The 22,310-nt window shown below is 38.7% G+C and overlaps 1 protein-coding gene across 2 annotated transcripts in view; it reads left to right on the forward strand.

The window, feature by feature from the left end:
* Positions 1-17,742, forward strand: part of LOC136826816 (cancer-related nucleoside-triphosphatase) — a 32,740-nt gene extending 14,998 nt beyond the window's left edge. Inside the window, exons 4-6 of one of the 2 annotated variants that reach the window (XM_067084265.1) lie at positions 4,261-4,455; positions 4,632-4,687; positions 17,025-17,282. In XM_067084265.1, coding sequence (XP_066940366.1) covers positions 4,261-4,455; positions 4,632-4,687; positions 17,025-17,058 — 285 coding nt within the window. In that variant the 3' untranslated portion in view covers positions 17,059-17,282. Of the gene's footprint in view, positions 1-4,260; positions 4,456-4,631; positions 4,688-17,024 lie in introns of both variants that reach the window. The other variant, XM_067084267.1, reaches the window with a different exon arrangement.
* Positions 17,743-22,310: the final 4,568 nt, after the last annotated feature.

Raw genomic sequence — 22,310 nt, forward strand, 5'->3', positions numbered from 1 at the left:
GATAAGGGTATTAGAGACGGCTCTTTTGAATTATCCTCCCTTTTTACAATGGGTATCCTCAAGAAAAGGGAGCTTTGGTGTTCATACACCATGAAGGGAGTTTCTCCCACTCAGAAGTCTGCACTCCTTTTCTCGCCTCTGGACAAGAAGCACATTGTCCCTCAGTCGACTGTGCTACAGATTGCGACTGATCTAAAACAGAAGTCTACGCAGGACCTCCTCACACAGTCAATGAGATGGCCTAGAGAGTCTCCGGCTTTTCCCCTTAGGACAGTTTCTCCTGTCCAACCCCAGCCCTTTCGGGGTAGAGGCAAACAAAGAGGCTTCCCCAGACCTTGCGGAACGCCTGTTTCACCCCCAGAGCTATCAAGAACCCCTCCTACAAACCACCTGCACGTAAGTGAGGATCTAGTCCTCTGCACACCTGTGGGGACAAGGCTCCTACACTTATTGATGACCTACTTGTCAAACTCCGAGAAGTTTTCAGCCCTGTCCCAAGAAGTGACAGCTCTCCTCTTAAAAGAAGCAGTCGAGCTAGTCGAGGACACCTCATCTCTGGGGTTCTACAATCGACTGTTTGTAGTCCCCAAAGCATCGGGGGGCTGGAGGCCAGTCCTGGATGTAAGTGTCCTGAACTTGTACGTACAGAAAACCAAATTCAGGATGGAGACGTCCCAGTCCGTCCTTGCATCCATTCATCTGGAAGATTGGATGATCTCGATAGACATGAAAGATGCCTACTTCCATGTCCCAAGCCATCGGGATTCGAGGAAGTTTTTAAGGTTTGTGTTCCAGCGCAAAGTGTACCAGTTTAGAGCCCTTTGCTTCGGTTTGTCGACAGTCCCACAGGTATTCACGCATGTTCTTGCCCCAATGGCAAAATGGTTACATCACATGGGAGTCAACGTTTCGTATCTCGACGATTGGCTTATTCGCTCCCAGTCAAAGGAAAAGTGTGTGGAGGACCTCCACAAGACCCTTCTTATCACCCAGGAGTTGGGCCTCTTGTTGAATTTCCAAAAATCTTGGCTGACTCCTTCTCAGGAGATAGCTTATTTGGGGATGAGGATAAACTCTCAGAGTTTTCAGGTTTTTCCCTCTCCCCAAGGATAAACTCCTGCCTTCAGAATATAAACAAATTTCTCGCCCTTCAGTCCTGTTCTGCGAACAGTTGGGTGAGCCTGTTGGGGACTCTCTCGTCCGTGGAGCAGTTCTTGTCCCTAGGAAGGCTTCACATGAGAAACCTACTGTTCTTTCTGAAAGTCAACTGGAACAGGAAGAAACACCCGGATTCTTTCATTTTTCCAATAACGAGGGAAATAAAAGAAAATCTGGCCTGGTGGAATTCAAGAGACAAGCTCTCTCAAGGGAAGTCACTTCTCCCTCTGAATCCCGGCCTAGTGTTTTATTTGGTCGCGTCAGACCTAGTTTGGGGAGCCCTCCTGGGAGACAAAGAAGTTTCAAGCCTGTGGACTTCGGAACAGATGAAGTGGCACATCAATGTGAAGGAATTGACAGCAATTCACTGGGGCTTGCAAGTGTTTGCATTGGAAGTGTCCGGGAAGACAGTGTCCATCCAGTCAGACAACACCACGGCTCTATCTTATATAAGTAAACAAGGGGAAACTCATTTTTTCTCCCTTTGCCAGGCAGCAAGAGCCCTTCTCATTTGGGCAGATCAGAATCGAACCCAGATCCTAACCAGATTCATTCAAGGGAAATGCAACGTTTTAGCAGATGAACTCAGCTTTTGAAGCAAGTTCTCCCCACGGAGTGGACTCTAGACCCTCCAGTTTGCACAGAGTTGTGGAAGCTGTGGGGAAGACCAATTCTAGATCTGTTTGCGACAGCAAAAAATGATCGTCTCCCCTTGTATTGTTTGCCAGTGCCAGATCCACAAGCTTGGGCGACAGACACGATGCTTCTGGTTTGGTCGAACATGGATCTTTACGCCTTTCCCCCATTCAAGATGGTGAGAGAAGTGCTAAACAAGTTCCGAAATCATCGGAATGTAAAGATGACGTTAGTAGCCCCATTCTGGCCAGCCTGAGAATGGTGCCCGGACTTGCTGGAGTTTCTTGTAGATTTTCCAAGACTGTTACCTCAAAAACCCAGTCTACTCAGACAACCACATTTTAGAAGGATCCATCAAGGACTGTCCACTCTGGCTCTGACTGCATTCAGACTATCTTCAGATTGGTGCAAGTGAAAGGATTTTCAAACGCATTGCAGACGCTATTGCTCGTTGTAGACGACTTTCCTCGAGTAAAGTTTACCAAGCCAAGTGGACAGTCTTCCATGACTGGTGCAGGAGAAATAACATCTCGTCTTCTAAGACGTCTATAGCGGAAATCGGTGATTTCCTTCTATATCTGAAGCCTACCAGGAACCTTTCCACCTTAACCATAAAGGCTACAAAGCAATGTTGAGCCCTGTTTTTAGTCACAGAGGTTTAGATCTCTCCTTTAATAAGGACCTTTCTGATCTTATCAAGTCGTTTGCTATGACCTAGCAAAAAGAAGATAGGCTAGTAGACTGGAATTAAGATGTGGTACTGAAGTGGCTGTTGCAACCACGCTTTGAACCTTTGCAGTCTCTCTCTTTAAGGGACCTTACTAGGAAAACTCTGTTCCTAGTAGCGTTAGCGACTGCCAAGAGAGTCAGTGAGCTTCACGCTTTGGATAAAAAGGTTGGTTTCTCACAAGGTAATGCAATCTGCTCATTTACCTTAGGATTCTTAGCCAAGAATGAGTCTTTAATAGATATCCTAGGTCTGGCCGAAGTAGAAAGAACCCGTTGCCCTGTAAGGGTGTTAAGATACTATTTACTGAGAACGGAAAAGATCCGTGGGCCATCGAGCAACCTTTGGTGCTCAGTTAAGGATTCTTCTCGCCTGCTTTCGAAAAATGCCTTGGTGTTTTTCATTAAGGATTTAATTCTAGAAGTGCACTCACAAATTGACGAAGATACGTTGCCCATAGTGAAAGTCAAAGCGCATGAAGTTAGGGCAGTTGCCACATCCATGTCTTTTAGGCATAATTTGTCTATTGCCTCTATCATTCAAACAACGTTTTGGAAGTGCAAATCGGTTCTTGCAACTCATTATATGTGTGACATTGAAACTGTCTCTGAAAATTGCAGTACATTGGGTCCTACAGTATATCAATTGCTGGTATGGTGTCGGGAGAAGGAGTGTAGGAAGCTTCCTTCATCCTTCCTATTTTTTTGCCTTGATTCATGGTATCGAGTTGTAGGGGAGCCTGGGGGTACTTTGGTATTTGGAGTGCTCAACAGTTTTAATCCACAATGGTTGGGTAATGGTATGCTGTAATGTTTGGCTATAGGCAATTGTTTTGTTTTATTTATTCTCTGGTTGTGTTTTTCTGGTACTGTACCCAGGGCAGGGCCGAACTGATTATTCTTTGTATGCAATTGGACACTCCTTTGCAACAAAGGAATCCCGCTATGTAGCAGGCGACTCCTGGCTACACCGCCACGCCGCTATACGTTGAGATGAGGGCCATCCAGAGGCAGTACTTTCCTGTAGCAGCTCTCCCAACAGGTAAGGGACCAGCAAGCATTTTAACTAATGCTAGCAATAATTCTATTTCTTTACATTACTAATTTTAATGTATTAGGATAAATAACCCATGCATCCCACCTCCTATAATGTGGGATTCAGCTATGTAATTACTTGGTAAGTAGCTTATATAAAAATGACATTTTTATAATAAAGTTTTATATGTACTTACCAAGTAATTACATGATCAATACTCTCCCTCCTCCCCTCGCATGGTTGGAAGGCATAAACATATTGAGCTTGTTTGCTAAGCTGGTTCCTTTCTTACCCCGAAAGCGGGCAGGGTCACTCACCTAGCCAAAACAAAATTAGCACTACTGCGAATTTCAAAATTCTAGCTGCCGGTTAATAGAAACTAATAGCTATGTAATTACTTGGTAAGCATATATAAAACTTTATTTTATTATAAAGATGTAATTTTTAATACAATTTGTGTGTCATCAGTTCTCTGATGTGCTTCAAGGATTTTTTTCTCAAGATGACACTGGCAGACTAATTTTTTCATTTTCAATTCTAATTTGTAATTAGGGGATATATTCAGATTGCAGTTTTTATTGAATTCTCTTTCCTCATATGTGTTTTCGTGTTATATGTTGAATTTCTACTTTCATGGGAGTGTTGTGCTTCCCCTTTAATTTTTTATTTTAAGGGGGAATAAATAATTTTTCGTATTCTTACAGACAAGTGATGGTCATATTTTGGTCCTGGATGAGATTGGAAAAATGGAAATGTTTAGTCAAAAGTTTGTGTCAGGAGTACGTCAGGTAATGGGCCAGTCTTTATCAACAGTGTTAACTACAATTCCTGTTCCTAAAGGAAGACCTATTCCTTTGGTTGAAGAGATTAGAAATCGCAAGGATATTTTGCTAATAAATGTAAGTTCAATTGAAATTCATTACCTAATCTCTCCTTATTTCAGTATCAAAATTCTTGTTTGTATATATCATGTTTTTGGTTAGCACTTTAATATTTCAGTATAGGTAATTTTATTTTGTTTACCTGTACTGTACTTGTAAACATATTCTCCTTTTTTATATTTTCATATTTACAGGAAATATATAGAAAAGTTCAACACACTCTCCAAATGGCTTTGGAAAGCATTTTCAGGTCAGTTTATGGCCCATTGCCTTCACATCGGTATTCAGTGATACTACCTAGATACTGCCACCTTAAGAAGTGGCAGTAGCTTTAGACACTAATGTATAAATTCTAAAGAAATGAGAGTTCCTGACAAAGACTTATGGACCTCTTGGTGGAGGAAATACTCCCAGCATGGCAGACAATCTCCTTTCACTGAAGACAGGCAGCAGACATTTTTTACTTTTTAGGGTGGGGGAAGCAATTATACAATTGTGTCTACAAGTAGCAAGACAAGGCCATTTCTGAGTTTACATCATCTGAAGTCAAGACTGAGTTTGAGTCCAGACTACCTGAGGTAGTGGTCCAAATCTGAATTTATATCTGAGTTGACACTGTACATCCAAAATTCAGATTTTTAAATTTCTGGATCAATCAATCTGTCGATCAAAGGGCCATGAATGTAGAAAAATTCAACCCAGATAATGAAATAAAACAGTTCATACACTGTACACTCTTCTGTTTTCATCGTAGTAACCAAAAGGTGACTCCTAATTTAATGCAGTATGTATATCCAAAAGGTTACTCCTAATTAATTTAGATGTATAATAGCTGCGCAGAAGTACTTTAAATAATACACTGGATAAGTCAGCTGGTAATTTTAACTTGTATAATCGTTTATTTTATTTAAGTAACTTACCCAGTAATTACATCGCTGTAGTTTTCTACTCGACGGTAGCTTGAATTTTCGAAATTTGTGGCAACACTCTATTATTTCCATCCAAGTTGGTGACTAGGCCCTGCCCACTTTCTGGGAAGGAGAGGAACAACCCCTGAAAAGTGTTTCAATTTGCTTTCTGCTGTCTTAGAGCTCACACAGTTGTAGGAACGCAGCTTGGTTTTTGGAACCATTTTGTTAGCTTCCCGTTTCGGTGAAGTATTCTGAATTGTTTGCCTTCGGCACTAGTTTTTGTTGTTTATCAACTGATTTTGACTTTTTATAACTGATTTTGACTTTTTCTGTCTGAATATGATTACTGTTTGTGACTTGTGTTAGCTGACTTTTTCTCTTAGCGAGATTTGCCAATTGATGTTTTTGAATAGTTTGGTAGTTCCTTTTGAGAATCACTGTTAGGCTATTTATTTCCGTAGTGTTCTCTTTTTGTCTAGTTTTGATTATGTCAGACTCTAACTCATCCAGTTTTCGGTATTGCAGCAAAGGCTGCAATACCACGTTAACTAAAGCTTCGTATGTTCTTCTTGCAGAGGTCAGGTATGTTCTATTAATCTAACGTGATGAATGTGTAGGTTGGGATGAGAGGATGTGGAAGAACCTAGCTTCCCATCTCTCTAAGCTAGAAAGAGATAGAAAGAGGAAAGTGGCCACGAGAGCTGATAGTAAAGGTTTAGGTAGTAGCTCAATTCCCAAACCGGTGAGTATGGGTGTACCCATTGTTACCTCTCCTGTTTCTAATGTGTCTTTTGTGCCACACCCTCCTGCTCCTCCTCAGCTGGCTCCCATGCTCCCGAACCGGATTGCTTCGCCAGTCTTGAGAGCAGATTTGACCAGAAGTTTGGTCTAATGATAAGTACAGTGACGCAACTAGGTGAGTTAGTGAGCTTCTTGATGAATAAATTCTGAGATAAAAGTACCAGTGAAGTGATCTTGGAGGAGGTTGCTACCTGTCCCGCGGACTCTCCTAGGCAAAGGTCACTGCCAGACCCCTAAATTTGGGAGGAGGTATACTGGAGGTTGGTGTGAGCTGTTCATGGGTAGTCGCCCCCTTGGTTGAGCCTGTTGCATCCCAGTCTGCAACTGTCTCCCGACCGCTAGTATCTGGTGCCCAATGACTCCCAAGCGCCCAGTAGAGCCCGAATATCATTTGGCTCCCGAACTTCTTTTATCCCAAGAGCGCCCAGTAGCACTGAAGTGCCCATCGGCTGGGCACCCAGCTCCACCTGCCCGTTCGGTGCCAACTCCTGCTACGCGCTCGGCGCCAACTCCCTTTCATCAGTCTCTTCAATTGCAAATGAGGAGTTAGACCCTTTGCTAGAACCAATTCAGTGCCAGCTGAATAACATTGTAGATTTGTTGAAGAAACCTCTTCCATTGAAGACTCCCTCGGACCCTTTGGCGTTGCAGTTGTCATCAGAAGAAGAGGAGTCAGTGCAAGAATTTTCTCCGTCAGTATATGTTTCCCACCTGAAGTTTTTTCTTGTGTCATTTCCGGACTACTTCTCCGTCGCAGCGCCACAGTCAACCTTTTTAATGAATAACCCGTCTGAATACTCCTGACTCCCAAGGATGGTTTTATCTTTGTCCTCCAGGAAGGCTCTGGAAGATGTAGACCTTTGGCTTTCAGAGAAGAGGATTCAAGGGAAATCCTCTTTCTGCATTCCCCATTTGCACCTGTCTAGGAGGTGTTACCTGTCTTATTCTACTGGAGAAGCTCCCTCCCCGGGAGTGGCTGCCTCCTCCCAGGGGAGACTCCTCTGCACTGATAGACTCCGCACGCAGATCCACTTTTGATGCTCTAAAATGATGTTTTCCGGGACAGAAATTGATCACTTATTAAAGAATCTCTTCAAGACCTTAGAGTGCTTAGCTTCCTTGACTGGTCGGTTGGAGCCCTGGCCAAGAAGATACAGGACTTTTCCCCACTCTCCAAAGATTGTTCTGCAGATTGGCTCAGTGGTATCTATTGCACTGGCAGAGCCATTAGAGATGCTTCCCAGGAATTGGCCTCCCTCTTTGCTATGGGAATTTTAAAGAAAAAAGAGCTACGGTGTTCTTTCACCTCCAAGAGTGTTACTGCCTCTCAGAAGTCAGCTCTTCTTTTCTCCCCCCTCGATCACCATTACCTTTTTCCTCAATCAGTGGTGAATGAGATTACTGTACTCTTGAACTCAAGAAATCAGCACAGGACCTTCTGGCCCAATCCACTAGACGCCCTAGAGATTGGTCCACTTTTTCTTTCAAATCGACCTCTCCCCTCAGAGAAAACCCTTTCAGGGAGGAAGACAGCGTTCTCAGTCTAGACCTCGGGCTGGAGTCTGTTTCTCCTCCTGAGTCATCAAAAAATCAGCTTCTAAGCCTACATCAAAGAAGTGAAGAAGCAGTCCTCCATGCACCCGTGGGTGCCAGGCTCCAGCTGTTTTGGGAGAATTGGAGCGCCAAAGGGGTGGAATCATGGATTGTAAAAGTACTAAAGGTAGGGTACTCAATTCCTTTCAAGAAGAGGCCACCCCTAGTCAACACGCCGATTGCCTTAACTGTGTACTCCGCAGGATCAGAGAAGTTTTTAGCCCTGCCGGAGGAGGTCTCAGCACTTCTCAAAAAACTGGCAATAGAAGTAGTAGAGGACATCATGTCGATGGGGTTCTACAATTGGCTATTTGTGGTCCCCAAATCAATGGGAGGATGGAGACCGGTCCTCGATGTGAGCACCCTGAATGTTTTCATTTAGAAAACAAGATTCAAGATTGAATCAGATCAGTAAGTTTTTTCATCCATCCATCAGGGGGATTGGATGATCTCCCTAGATATGCAAGATGCATATTTTCACATCCCGATTCATCCTGCACCAAGAAAGTTTTCGAGGTTTGTGTACCAAAACAAAGTGTTCCAGTTCAAAGCATTACGAGTTCTCGCTCCCCTGGCAAAGTGGTTGCACTTGATAGGTATTGGTATCCTTTTATACCTGGATGATTGGTTTATTTGTTCGCCCACAAAGCTACAATGTATGGAGAACCTTCAAAAAACCCTACTTTTAACCCAAGACTTAGGACTACTAGTAATTCTTCAGAAATCTCAACTGACCCCATCTCAGAGGATTCTTTATTTGGGGATTCAGATAGACTCTTGGATTTTTTGGGCTTTTCCTTCCCTTAAAAGGATAGGGTCCTGCCTGAAAACAGTGAATCACTTTCTTTCAATAAGGAATTGCTTTCAATAAGGAATTGCCCAGCCAAGGAGTGGATGAGTCTACTGGGCACGTTGTCTTCAATAGAGAAATTTGTCAGCGTAAGAAAAATACATTTAAGACCTCTACAATTCTCCCTGAAGAGCAATTGGGACAGGAAGACGCAGCCTGACTCATTTGTTTTTCTGATCACAATAAAGATAAAAAAAGACCTACGGTGGTGGCAGTCTGTGGGCAGATATGTAGAAGGGAAGTCTCTGCTTCCTCTGAACCCAGTCCTAAACTACTTCTCCAACGCATTGGACACAGGTTGGGGAGCCCATCTAGGAGACAGAGAGATGTCAGGACCCTGGTCTTGAGAGGAAAGCAGTCTCCACATCAGCGACAAAGAATTGAAAGTGATTCATTTGGGTCTCATGCACTTTCAAGGGGGAACCCACTCTTTTTCACTCTTTGAGACCATGAAATCACTTCTTTGGGTGGATCGGATAGGATCAAAATTAGTCACCCGATGCATCCAAGGGAAACTCAGTGTATTGGTAGACGGATTAAGTCGACATCACCAAATCCTTCCCATGGACCTTCGAGTATGCAAAGAATTGTGGAAGCTGTGGGGGAAACTGTTCCTGGACCTATTCGCCACATCCAAGAATCATTGTCTGCCTCTGCTCTGCTCCCCCTTTCCGGACCCCTTAGCTTATGCGACAGATGCCCTTCTGCAAGGCTGATTCAACCTGGATTTGTACACATTCCCCCCTATTCAGTCTAACAAGAGAAGTTCTGAACAAGCTTCAATCACACCTCAATGTCAGAATGACCCTCATAGCTCCGTTCTGGCCCCAGAAGGAGCAGTTTGCAGATCTCCTAGCCCTTCTGGTGGACTATCCAAGGCTCCTTCCCACCATTCCAGAGCTGCTCAGACAGCCTCATTTCAGGAGGTTTCATCAAAACCTGTCCACTCTGGCCCTGACAGGTTTTTGGATATCATCAAATTACTACGATCGAAAGGATTTTCAAAGCCTGCGGCTCATGCTATTGCCAGCAACACACGGCAGTCCTCTAATAAAGTCTATCAAGCGAAGTGGTCCATCTATAGACTCAACCTCCCATAGGGACTTAACCAGGAAGACGCTGTTTCTTGTGGCACTAGCGACAGCTAAGAGGGTTAGTGAACTCAATGCCTTGGACAAAAGGGTGGGTTTCTGACAGGGGGACGCAGTCTGCTTGCTAACTTAGTGTTTTCTTGCCAAAAACGAAATACCCTCAAAACCCTGGCCCCTATGTTTCATGGTAAAGAACTTGATGGAGATTTTAGGCCCAGAGGAAGAGGAAAGATCTCTGTCCTGTGAGAGCCCTTAGATATTATCTTCTCAGGACTGAAAAGATCAGAGGCCAGGCGAGCAATTTATGGTGTTCAGTAAAGAATCCTTCCAGACCTCTCTTTAAGAACGCTATCTCGGTCTTTTTAAGGGACTTAATCAGGAAAGCTCATTCACAAATCGGAGAGGATTCTCTGGTCTCCTTTAAGGTGAAGGCTCACGAGGTAAGAGCACTGGCCACCTCATTAGCCTTCAGGCATAACCTGTCCTTGTCCTCCATTCTCCAAACGACTTACTGGAGATGTAGGTCAGTTTTTGGAATGCACGATCCCTGAGACATTGAAACCACCTGCAACAACTGCAGCACCTTAGGGCCCTTGCCCGTAGCGGGTATGGTGATGGGGGAGGGAGGAAGCTTACGGGGCAGCTCTTCCAACTGAATGTATTTCTGTTTGAAAGGTATGGTATACCCAATTTACCTACCAGTTTTTAGTGGGATGATGGTTTTGCTTTCTTTTTTAAATCCATTGGTGTAAGGTGACTATGGTTCCTGGTGCTATGGCCTGGACCAGGGCAGGTTTTTAACTTTGACATTGGAACTTTGTCCTTAATGCACAGCTTTAATTGACACTTTCGCAGCTAGCAGAATACTCCTCTGGAAAGTCCCCATGCCAGTAGAGGTGTCCCAAGGCTATATCGCCACGCCACTACAGGTTGAGATGAGCTCCAACCAGAGGCAGTACCTTCCTGCAGTAGCTTTCTCACCAGGTAAGGAACATCAAGCAGTTATCGGTGCTAACATCATGTATATATCCATAATAACCCTAATATTTTGGGTGCAATATGTCCATGAATCCCCATCAGCCATCAATGTCAGATTCAGCCGTGTAATTACTGGGTAAGTTACTTATATAAAAATGACATTTTTATAAATAAAATATAGCTTTATTTATACTTACCCAGTAAGTACGCGTGGAGCCCGCCCTCCTCCCCTCATATGGACACATAGCATAAAACAAACTGAAACACTTTTCAAGGGTTTTTCCTCTCCTTCCCAGAAAGTTGGCGGGGCCTAGTCACTGACTTGGATGGAAGAAGTAAAGTATTGCCGTGAATTTCAAAAATTCAAGCGGCCATTAAGTAGAAAACTACAGCGATGTAATTACTGGGATTTATTATAAAAATGTCATTTTTAACTTTTTAATTTTAAATAATATCTGCAGCTTGTTTTTTTTATAATACATACAATAACTTGCTGAGGTTAAAACAGGTACTGAAGTTTTTATATACTAGAAGATCCAAATATAATTTGTATTATGCTCTTTTTGGTTATGTGAGTTTTAGTCTTTTGCACACAATTCACATTCAGTTGTCCTTGATATTGCCAAAGATATTTCAAATATTCTAAAAACAGATGCATTTTACCAAATGGAATGTGAAGCACATGCCCTGCCCCTTCTGTGTTTAGTGTAATGAACACTAGCAACATTTGTACAATGTAAAATTAACATCCTCAAAATTGCTATCATGAAGGTACACTATGTTTTAACCATTATATAACATATATACATATATATATATATATATATATATATATATATATATATATATATATATATATATATATATATATATATATATGTATGTATATATATATGTATATATGTTATATAATGGTTAAAACATAGTGTACCTTCATGATAGCAATTTTGAGGATGTTAATTTTACATTGTACAAATGTTGCTAGTGTTCAATAAAGCTTTATTTTATTTAAAAAATGTCATTTTTATTTATGTATATATATATATATATATATATATATATATATATATATATATATATATATATATATATATATATATATATATATATATATATATATATATATATATATATATATATATATACATATATATATATATATATATATATATATATATATACATATATATATATATATACATATATATATATATATATATATATATATATATATATATATACATATATACATATATATATATATATACATATATATATATACATATATACATATATATATATATACATATATATATATATATATATATATATATATATATATATATATATATATACATATATATATATATACATATATATATATATATATATATATATATATATATATATATATATATATATATATATATATATATATATATATATATATATATATATATATATATATATATATATATATATATATATATATATATATATATATATATATATATATATATATATATATATATATATATATATATATATATATATATATATATATATATACATACATACATACATACATACATACATACATACATACATACATACATACATACATATATATATATATATATATATATATATATATATATATATATATATATATATATATATATATATATATATATATATATATATATATATATATATATACACACACACTGTATATACATAAACTGTGACCTCTAAAATCCTTTTGCCATTTTTTCTGCTGAGAGTCTTCCATTGTTATTAGCTAATGGTAGGATTTACCTTCAGTTGCTGAAACTGTTGACTGTAAAGTTGTTCTTTCTGAGATAAATCTCAGAACTATGAAGACCTCATATGTCTCCACCCACACAACAAAGCCTACTACCACTCAGCGCAGTTTCAAATTGTGCTCTGTCCTGATTTTGAAGTATGTTAGTGTCATTGACTTGTCAGTCCTCAAACCTGTTCTTCCCAGCAAGAGTGGAACAAATGAGAGGAGACCTAAGAAGAGGCCCTTTAATTCAAGGAAGTTAGTGTGCCATCCGTGGTCCTACAATGTACAAGCTCTTTTCACTGATTATCCAGTAGATGTGCCCCATAACCTTGACTTGGTGCATCCATTCAAAGTGACAGATGTCCTTCCACCATTTAAGGTCCTTTATTGTTGTATTTTAATAAAAATCTTTCATATTCACAATTGATTCCTGATCCCCTTTTCTTGCTGAGAGCAACCAGATTCGCTGAACAGCAGCACCAGTATGCAGTAAATGTGCCTCACTGTCAAACTTCTCAGTTCCAGGGGTCCTTCATTCCTCACACTGTTGGGCTGTGGAACAGTCTCCCTGAGGGTGTCGTGCATTGGAACTTCAGAAGTTCCAAATGCATTATTACCCTAACTATTCTCCTTGCATTTTAATACATTTTTATCTATTCATTAATTTAATGATTTATTTTTTCTTTTTAATAAGTGAGATATCCTCACTCTGTATTTCCCTTTACCTTCTCTTACTTCCTAATGAGCACCATATTCTTTGGAAACTTTAAATTCAAGTCAGTGGCCCCGGTTGGCTTGTTCCATATGAATAATGTTCATCTTCTGAATAATAATAATAATAATGGAAGACATTGTTTGAGGCTATGATTGGGTAGTGTTGGTTTAGAGTCACTGTTAATTATGACTTAGACAGCTGTTGCTGCAGTGACTGTAAAGTGACTTTGTGGAACCAGTTTCTCAAGTGACTCATGATGCCTGAACAGGGTTTGTCAAAACTTGGTTGGAGGATTTGGGCTTTTTCAGAATGGCTAGATCAAAGATGATAACCTTGTGATCCTTTTTGTGTGCTTGGTGAACTGGTATTTTTCTGTTGCTGAATGTACCTAGATTTGTAGATCTCATCATACGGTCTGACTTCTCTAAGTTGACTTGAAGTCTGAGACTTTGACAAACTGGACAGAACAGAGCCATGAGTTTCTGATCTAACCTTGTGCTGCCACCAGTGCCAGGATGTGCTTAAAGATTTGTTGGGCAGTTGCTGGGTCAAAGCACAGAACTTGAAGCTGTAATACCTTCCCTCCCAAATGAAGTGAAGATATTTATGATATGGGGAGAATAGGGCCATGGAAGTAAGCATCCATGGGGTCCAGGGATGCTAGGAACTGGCCCTTGTTGATGAACTGCTGGACTGACTCAGCCATCTCTATCATTCATGAGCCTGAGATCCATGATCGGCCTCCATCCTCCTGTCATCTTCGACACCAAGATGACTAAAATCCAGGTGATCTGTCCACACTTCCTTGATTGCCTGTTTTTGCAATAATGACCTCACCGTGTTTCCAAAACCTGGAACCTCTGGAAATCTAGCTGGCACTGTGTGGAGAGAACTGGTTGGGAAGAGGTGAATGTTCAAATAAGGGGAAATAAGATAGTGATCTGAAAGTCAAAGAGGGGAAGAAATTTTTAGGAGTAGGTAGGAGGGTTTAGTGCAAATAAAAGATCAAGAATGCTAGCTGCATGGTCATGACAGTGAGGCATATGCTGTAAACTGTTCTACATATTTTGATGCATATCTTTTCATGAGGGCTAAGTAAATTGGTTCCAGCTCAGAAATTCTCAGCATGAGCAGAAAATGTTAAAAAATACATTTCTAGATGCTATAATGTTCATAGTAAATAATATTTAAAGTGTGCTACTGTTTAGGTATGTCAGTTTTTTTTAAATAAGGATTGTTGTAAAATCATGGAAAGAGAAATAAAATAATGGTACTTTGAGGTAATTGTCTTAATATAATAAAACATACATTCTAAAAAAAATTGCCTTTCAGAATTGGTTAATTTGGTTAGTATAGCAGAATTACTTTTGCTCAGTGCCCTGTGTACAAGACCCATTATGAATGATAAAAAATATTTTGACAGATCAGGTCACCTACCCCTCGCAGTTTCTGACATGTTATGTTGGTCAATTATACTTTTTAATGGTAAATACCAAGTTACCATTATTAATATTACAGCCAAGCTATACTTTTTAAAAAATAAAGTGCACTGACTCACAGTCACTCAACTCAACTTCCTCCTAAAACTTCCAGTAATAGAGCAAATGATTGAGTTCGTTACCTACATTGATTCTATTATTTATCTGTTTTGCAAATTTCTTTGGATACCTATGCTACATTAGGGAGGGATCTAGAGCAGTCGAGGACCTTGATACAGGCCCTTGGGGCTCAGGATCCACCTCTGAGGCCTTTAGATCAGTAACCTACAAGGTCTCAAGGTTATCAATTTCCAAGGCTCTGTGGGCAGTGAAGAAGGAGGCTCAGTAGTGTTTGCTGGTGGTGGAGAGAAGTCGACAGGTAAGGAGGTAGAAGTTCCTTTAGAAACTCCTAAACAGATCATAAAAGGTGGCTTATTTAACAGATGCTGCTGTTTTAGCATGAACATCCTTGTGTATGACCACTGCATAACTTCTGAGCCGCTAAAGTGAGACATTGCTCAACAAACTTTAGCACAGTCTCATGTGCCTGTGATGTAGTTTCCCAGGTCACTTCAGTAGCTCTTCCTCTTCTTTGTTACCCTTCTCCAGTGTCTGCAATGCCTGTAGACTAATGTCATTCAAGGGACCTGCTCATCTGGCATCTCTGAGACCTATGATGCTTCATCATCTTGTTGCACTTAGTCCACAACATCCTGCTCTGTGGGCATGCTGGTAACATTTTGACTTGGGCACTGCAGAAAACATGGAGAATATTCTCATAGTTGCTATCTCCATGTCTCCAGATCTCACAAATTACTCCTGTTAGTTTTCCTCCTACAATAGGCCTATTTCATCAACACTGAAAATATGCCTTGGGTTCAGGTCACATTCAAGTACTGTACAAGCCATGTGAAAGTCTCTGTAGCATTTGTAGATCTTGATTTACCTCTAATATGCAGTTACATGATTCCATGACAAGTTTTGAAGTTCCTCAGTCACTCGTCCAAGAAGGGACCACCATTTCTTGGTAAAATATCTTAGGTTTTTCTATGATGAGTTGATCTGTGATATGCTTCCCTTTAGCACATTGTGAAGGGATGTCCTATATATTAGGCCTGTTTTATCAGCATTGTAAATCAGGTATATGCTTCAGGTCCTGCACAAGGACTAGATGTGTGAAGGTCTCTTTGTAGCATTCAGAAGTGTCAGCCTAGATTTGACACTAATACTGTATCTAGTTGTCTCATTCTATATTAGGCACACAGCCCCATGATTTCCATTTCTTGGTGAAACAGCCTATTATGATGATCTGACCAGGGATAGACTTCCATAAAAATGATAGATCTGTTTCTTCTCCATTTCTGTGTGATGCAAGAGACCAGTTATTGAGCCACATAGGAATAGCTAAGCCTCCAACCCTTATGTCTCTCACGGTTTCTTGGAATCTGGATGGCATTGTATGAGCTGAGATAGCTTGAATTTTTAGTTCAAAACACTTTTGTTCCAAATAATGAAAAACTCTTTGGAATGGGGCAGCTTCTAAAACCTACCAAATGCTGAGGTTTTCCGAAGATTCCTCCATGATTAGACTTTTAAAATACATCAACTATGTTCAAGGTCTTTCTTGTGAAGTGAACAATTCTGGGAGGAACATATGAAGAGAAGAACCCAACAAATGATTGAAATGTTTTTCAGATGAATGTAATAAATCAGTTGGGAGTTTTTGGGAAGCAAAGATATTGTGACAAGAATGATTATACAGTAGTATATTCTTAAGGAACTGGATAAACATCTGATATCCGATTTTAGGCTTGAATAAAATTTTTTTCTTGCATAAGATAAGTTTGCTAAAAATCATCCATTGTCAGCAGATATAATACATGCAGCAAGCAGTATAATTCATCTGACAAAAATAATTAACAACAAAAGTAGAGTAAAATAAGTCAGGTTCAGCGGCAGCTGGCATCCTTAATAATGTCCAGATATATTATCCTCCTTGTGTTTTCCAGGTTTTAACTGTACAAGACAGTGTAACCTTTTTTTTTTACTAGTTTTTCTTCAGTTGCTTGGACAACTACAAAAGGCTTCCAGTACTATGCCATTTCTTTTTCTGAAACTATAGTTTAGAGTGATAAAAACCCTTGGAATTTTCATCATTAGCTGTACAAAAAGTTCTTTATGTTGAAATGCTTCAAAATTGCCTTGAAATAAAGTTCTAAACTCATTTAAGTTGTTGAAATTAAAGCCTCCATATATAGGGGAAGCACCTTTTTGAAATTTTTGCCTAATTTTAAGACCATTCTTGAAAGTAACTTAATTTCAGGTCTTTTTATAATACTGTATATGTGTTTTTTTCACAGCTCTCTCGAGAAAATAGAGATGATCCAAGTCTAGAAGCACAGATTATAGGTTGCCTTTCAGCATCTCTTCAAAAGAAATGAAATGTTTGATTCGAACAAGACCAAGAAATAATACTTACTACTCTACTTGCATTTCAAGCTTTATTTTTTGAATAATAATCTTTTTTTTAAGGTTGTTGTAAGAATTGAGAAATGTTTCTTTTTGTTGATGAGTAAAGTATTGTTAATTAATAAAGTGAATATGAAAATATTATCAAATCAAGTTCTTTTTCTTGCTTCATTAAATGTTAGTAGTTGCATTACTTATACTTATTCAATTCACTGTGGTTATTTTATAATATGCCTTTGTTTTTTAAAGAACATTTCATAAATTTACATTCAGTCCATACATACGTGTACTGCTGACAATTTTTATTCAATAGGGTGAGGCTATTAGCCACCCTAGAGTCAGTAACTGTAGATATTAACATTGTTCACAAATGCCCAAAACATTTCCCAAATAATGAGAATGCTTCAAGGAAACGCCAAAAAGAAATATACAGTATTTTGCAGAATAATCTGTTGACAAAGTCCAGTACCAGAAATACTTTAATAGCAAATGGTAATTTCCCCCTTACAACAGTAATTTACTTTGAATATCAAAATGGAAATGTTATTATAGTGTATTCAGTGTTTGTCATTCGTGTGCTCTGCCTCTAAACAAGAATACATAAGTAAAGCTTTGGTTTTATTACCACCAAAGAGTGCAAAAGTTAACTATACTGTGATTAGCAATGACATGAAAAATTGAAGTTTGTTGGGCTTTTCAACACAAACCCATTCTTTTACATAACCAGCAGATACCTCTGCATAAATCTAAGAATTCCAAAGTAGGCAGAAAAGTAAAGATCTCCCACTGCTTTTAGGCTGGCACATTCATGTTTGGCTTTCCAGTTCATCTTAAGGCAAATTTTCTCACATATTTTAAGCCATTTGGCTATTTAACAGCTCTGTCATCCCCAGACTTCATTTTTGAATTGGCGGTTTTGATTCAATTTCATATTTACTCTAGCATTTATTCATCTTATGTTCTGTGTTGGATTTTTTAGGACTTTGGGTGAAATTGCTTTTAAGACAGGGCTTTCTGTGATGAATTGATAATGAAGATAAGACTTTTGGAGATACTTTTTTCTTCAACTCAGTAGCATGAGCAATTGTTCTGGATAAGTTTGACCATTATCTTTAAGCAGTAATTTTAATAGTTCATAGTTCCAATCCTCCATTTGCTTGCTTAAATTATTTTCTGTCAGTCTAATTGTTGTTTTGTTTGTCCCAGCATCATCCTTGCCAACAGTTAGCTGCTAGCTAGTCTATGGTTGTGTGTGAGTTTCCATATATAACTTGAGTTGTCAGAATTTTCAGTGTCTGAGTAAATGCTCATGTTTTTCTCACTTTCTAGAGCTGTACAGTATTATGGAATTTTTCTTTGTATTAGTCAGCTCTCATTTTTGACTGGTATTTTTGATAGCTTAGGTGCTGTTCGAACTCAAAGGAGTTACTCTTTAGGTCCTACAAGGGCTTCATAAGACAGATCAACCAATATCAAAGAATTCTCTTGTAGTTGTTCTTGGCCAGAAAAGTGCCTGTGATTTGACACAGTGATCAAGTATAAAGGGACTCAAGGCAAAAGGGCTCTTTCCCTTGCTTACAGTGAGTATCCAGTTTTCCCGTCATCCTTCTCACACAAATACCCATTACTGTTTGGATCTGTGCAGTCAAGAGACACAACCCAGGACGCTCTAGAAGAATTCCGCTTTTGTGTTGCAAATTTGGTGAAAGTCATGATTATTGATTCAGGAAAGCTGAGTGCCTAATTTTAAGCTGCTGTAAGAGATTTAGTTCATTAATATTGTTGTAGTTAGGCCTAATTGTTAAATCACAGTAGTCAGTAATACGTCCTCCAAGGTGGGGATTTTGGATTAGGCTACTTGGCTATGTCATGCATTTAGATTTTGCTGTCAACTTTGACAATTTTTTAAAATTATGCACACACTTAGCCATCACTGTTATTTCCTGGCTTGTGAGTTCTGGCCAAGAATGAGGAACCTGTGTTGGTAGGTGCTATGGTAAGTTCGGCACTATGGGCACTGTAGTTGAAAGCAATGGGCCTTTTTGAGGCCATGGTAATTCTGAGATATTGTCGGAAGGGTGATGCAATAATCCTATATCCCAACCCAGCATAATTAGGTAAGTTTTTTAGGACCACATAGAAGAACACATACAGAGTTAAGAACTGTATATAGATAAGTAAGACAGAAATATATAGGTAAGTATATAGATAAGTAAGACAAAAATTTTAAACAGAATATACTTGCGAATAGGCCAGACAGTATAAACAATGTGGTAATTGCTTTTGCGAGAAATGATTTAATGACAGCAGTCCTTAGGGCCATATTCGACTTTAAGTTACCTGCTGACATGTTTTAAATAAGGAAACCAACAATACTTGATTCAATCACACTCCTTTTTAGGTGATCATATGAAGCAAATACCTTCTTGCTCCAGTCTAAATAATCAATGGCCAGATTCATTACAGTATTATGATTGAAGAGTAGGTAAGACAAATTACAATTTTATACATTATGTTCATGACTGTCTGTTTTTATGCAGTATCTTAAAAAACTTTGCTTTTTGTAATTCACAGTTTTTTAGAAAGCAGTATCTTGTGTTTTGCAATGTGTGTGCCTTTGTTTCCACTTTTTGTAATTCACATGGAAAATAATATTTAGAAAGCTGTAAACCATCTCACAGTCTGTGTTTTGCAATGTTGCCAGCAGATGTTCCATTATTTTGGTTTAAGGAGTACATATTGCCATTAGTGGTTTTTCATGACCTTTGGCCATAGCTCAGGCTGGGAATTTAACATTAATTGGGGTGAACATTTATTTGGCAGACTTCTAAGACCTTTTATGGATAGCCTGTCGCCAGAGAGCAGGGCTAGTGTTTTGGTTACTGAAGTCTAAAGACGTTTCTCCATCCACTTCAGTATTAAGAGGAAGATTTGCCAAAAAACCCAGACCTTTTATTAGAAGTTGGGTGGATCCATGTCAAAGAATAATTCTTGCAGCTATAGCCTTGCAATAAAACATGAAGTTCAAAATTACAAAGAAAAAAATCACTGCTTTTTTCAGCTTGGACTTTAGTGACAGAATAAATTCAGACTGAAAGATTCAGTTGATTACATTTCTTTGTTACATAAGCTTGTGAAATGCTTGACAATTTCAGCAAATTTCCTAAACATAAAAGTCAGAAAATTACACATAACAAAAAAGATTTGATCTCAGACAAGGAATTCTAACTTTATTTGTTGGTCCCTTGCACAATACTTTCAAATTTAGATATGGGGAAACTCTCAATGTAGTCCCTAATACTAGAGACCTTACAGAATTCATTAGTGTAAAAGTTCTTTATTTTTGGTCCAATACATTTAGATATGCTTACTCTAGAGACCTCAGGGCATTATGAAATTGCAAGTAATAAAAGGATAACAGTGCACAGTACTGTAATGGGAACACAAGCTAAAGTAAACTGTAATGTCTTGTCTTGTACCCTGTCTTGTCAGTGATGGAAAGTTGTTTTTATGTTGTGTGTTCCTGTGCACCAGTGCCTTTCTAAATGCGGTAACTCCTGTGTTCTGCCTTCTGATACGGGAAATGTCAGACTGGTGTCAGGCCTTGGGCTCTAGGATTCCTCATGAATCAGGTATACTTCTTTATGTATTTTTTTGCCGTTTCCCGTCCTGACTTAAGGAGAACAGAGGGTTTACAAACAACATATTCTCTTGTATCGTGACATATTTATTGTTTCTAAAACTGAAGGTTTAGTATGTACAAAAAATTCCCCTCTTCTTTTGTGTAAGAGTCTCTATTAACTGTAAAATCAATCATTTTTGGGATATAAATGCAAGGAATGAACCAACTTTTGGTCTTACTTAATGGGAGCCATCAGGAGAGGCATGGCAGTTTTACTTTTCTGTTGGGTCTTTCATAGTGGGAGCTTGTTTAGCAAGTATGTATAACAATAACTATTATGACAGTGGAGCTGACTGCAAGTTAATGTTCTTGAAGGAACATAAAAATCTTTTGTTTTGGCTACTTTTCAGTGCTATTTATTTTACACATTCTCATATCTTTTGGGACAGAGTAATCCCTTTCTCAAAAGTGGTGATGAACTGTGCTCAGGAGACTCCTGTTTCTTCTGATATCCATACCAACATTTCGCCTCCCACCTTTCAACAAAGGTGCTGGAAAATGAACTTGAGTTGAGTAGATAATCCATTTACACAATCATACAACTAGGGTCAATTTCTTTAAATGAGTTAACTTTATAACACTCATAGACAATGTTGCTGGATCCTGCATCATTTTATATACAATGTCTAATTCAGAAAAAAAGATTCATCTCCAAAAGTGGTGAGGATGCTATCCAAGGCACCTCAACTCATCTCCCAGTTTTCATGTCATAACATTAGTATATTATTTTGATGTTTGAAAGTCTGTCTGATGATTTACCTCTCAACAATTTGCTGCAACTGCAATTCTCTTGTGTGATCTTTGTTCCCGGTTTTCAAAACCCTTTTCACTTCCACGAATTAGAACTTATTGCAGATTTTACAAAGTACTACAAATATATTCTCGAGGGACAAGTTTTTCATATGTAGAGTGAGGTTCCATTTGATTTGAATACGGTATTCTCCCAAGGGTATCATTAAGACCGAAAATAAACTAATAGCCTACATTAAACTTTTGCAAATTCTTCAACCCAGTGACCCAAGAAAGTTTAATGTGTTCATTTCCTCTAACCTAAGCCATTTTTGGTTAGTCATTATAAGATATGCTTTTGCCTTTGAGAGAGATTTACCATGAAAGAATTATGGATATCAGAGTTTTTAATATTATAAAAAGCAAAGTTGATTTCATTATACAGGAGGTTGGGTTCACTTATCTCAAAATCCTTGAGAGAAAGCCTACCATAGTAACCGTTTTCACATTTATACTATGGTTGAAAAATAGTACACTTGTTTGAATGAGTGCTCTTACTATGAACACTAGTTATATACGTATTCCTTAAAAATTGACATTATGTCAAAGAAAGAAATGTCTGAAGTGTTGCTGTTCAACTTATTACTGCTAGCTTGCAGTAATAAGTGGTATGAACACCAACCTGAGGAGTGATAGAAAACGATCAGGCAAAGATCCTATGGGACTATGGTATCAGAACAGATAGGGTGATACATGCCAATAGACC

This window comes from Macrobrachium rosenbergii, chromosome 41 (genome assembly GCF_040412425.1).
Source record: "Macrobrachium rosenbergii isolate ZJJX-2024 chromosome 41, ASM4041242v1, whole genome shotgun sequence".
In the NCBI taxonomy this organism is placed as follows: Eukaryota; Metazoa; Arthropoda; class Malacostraca; order Decapoda; family Palaemonidae; genus Macrobrachium; species Macrobrachium rosenbergii.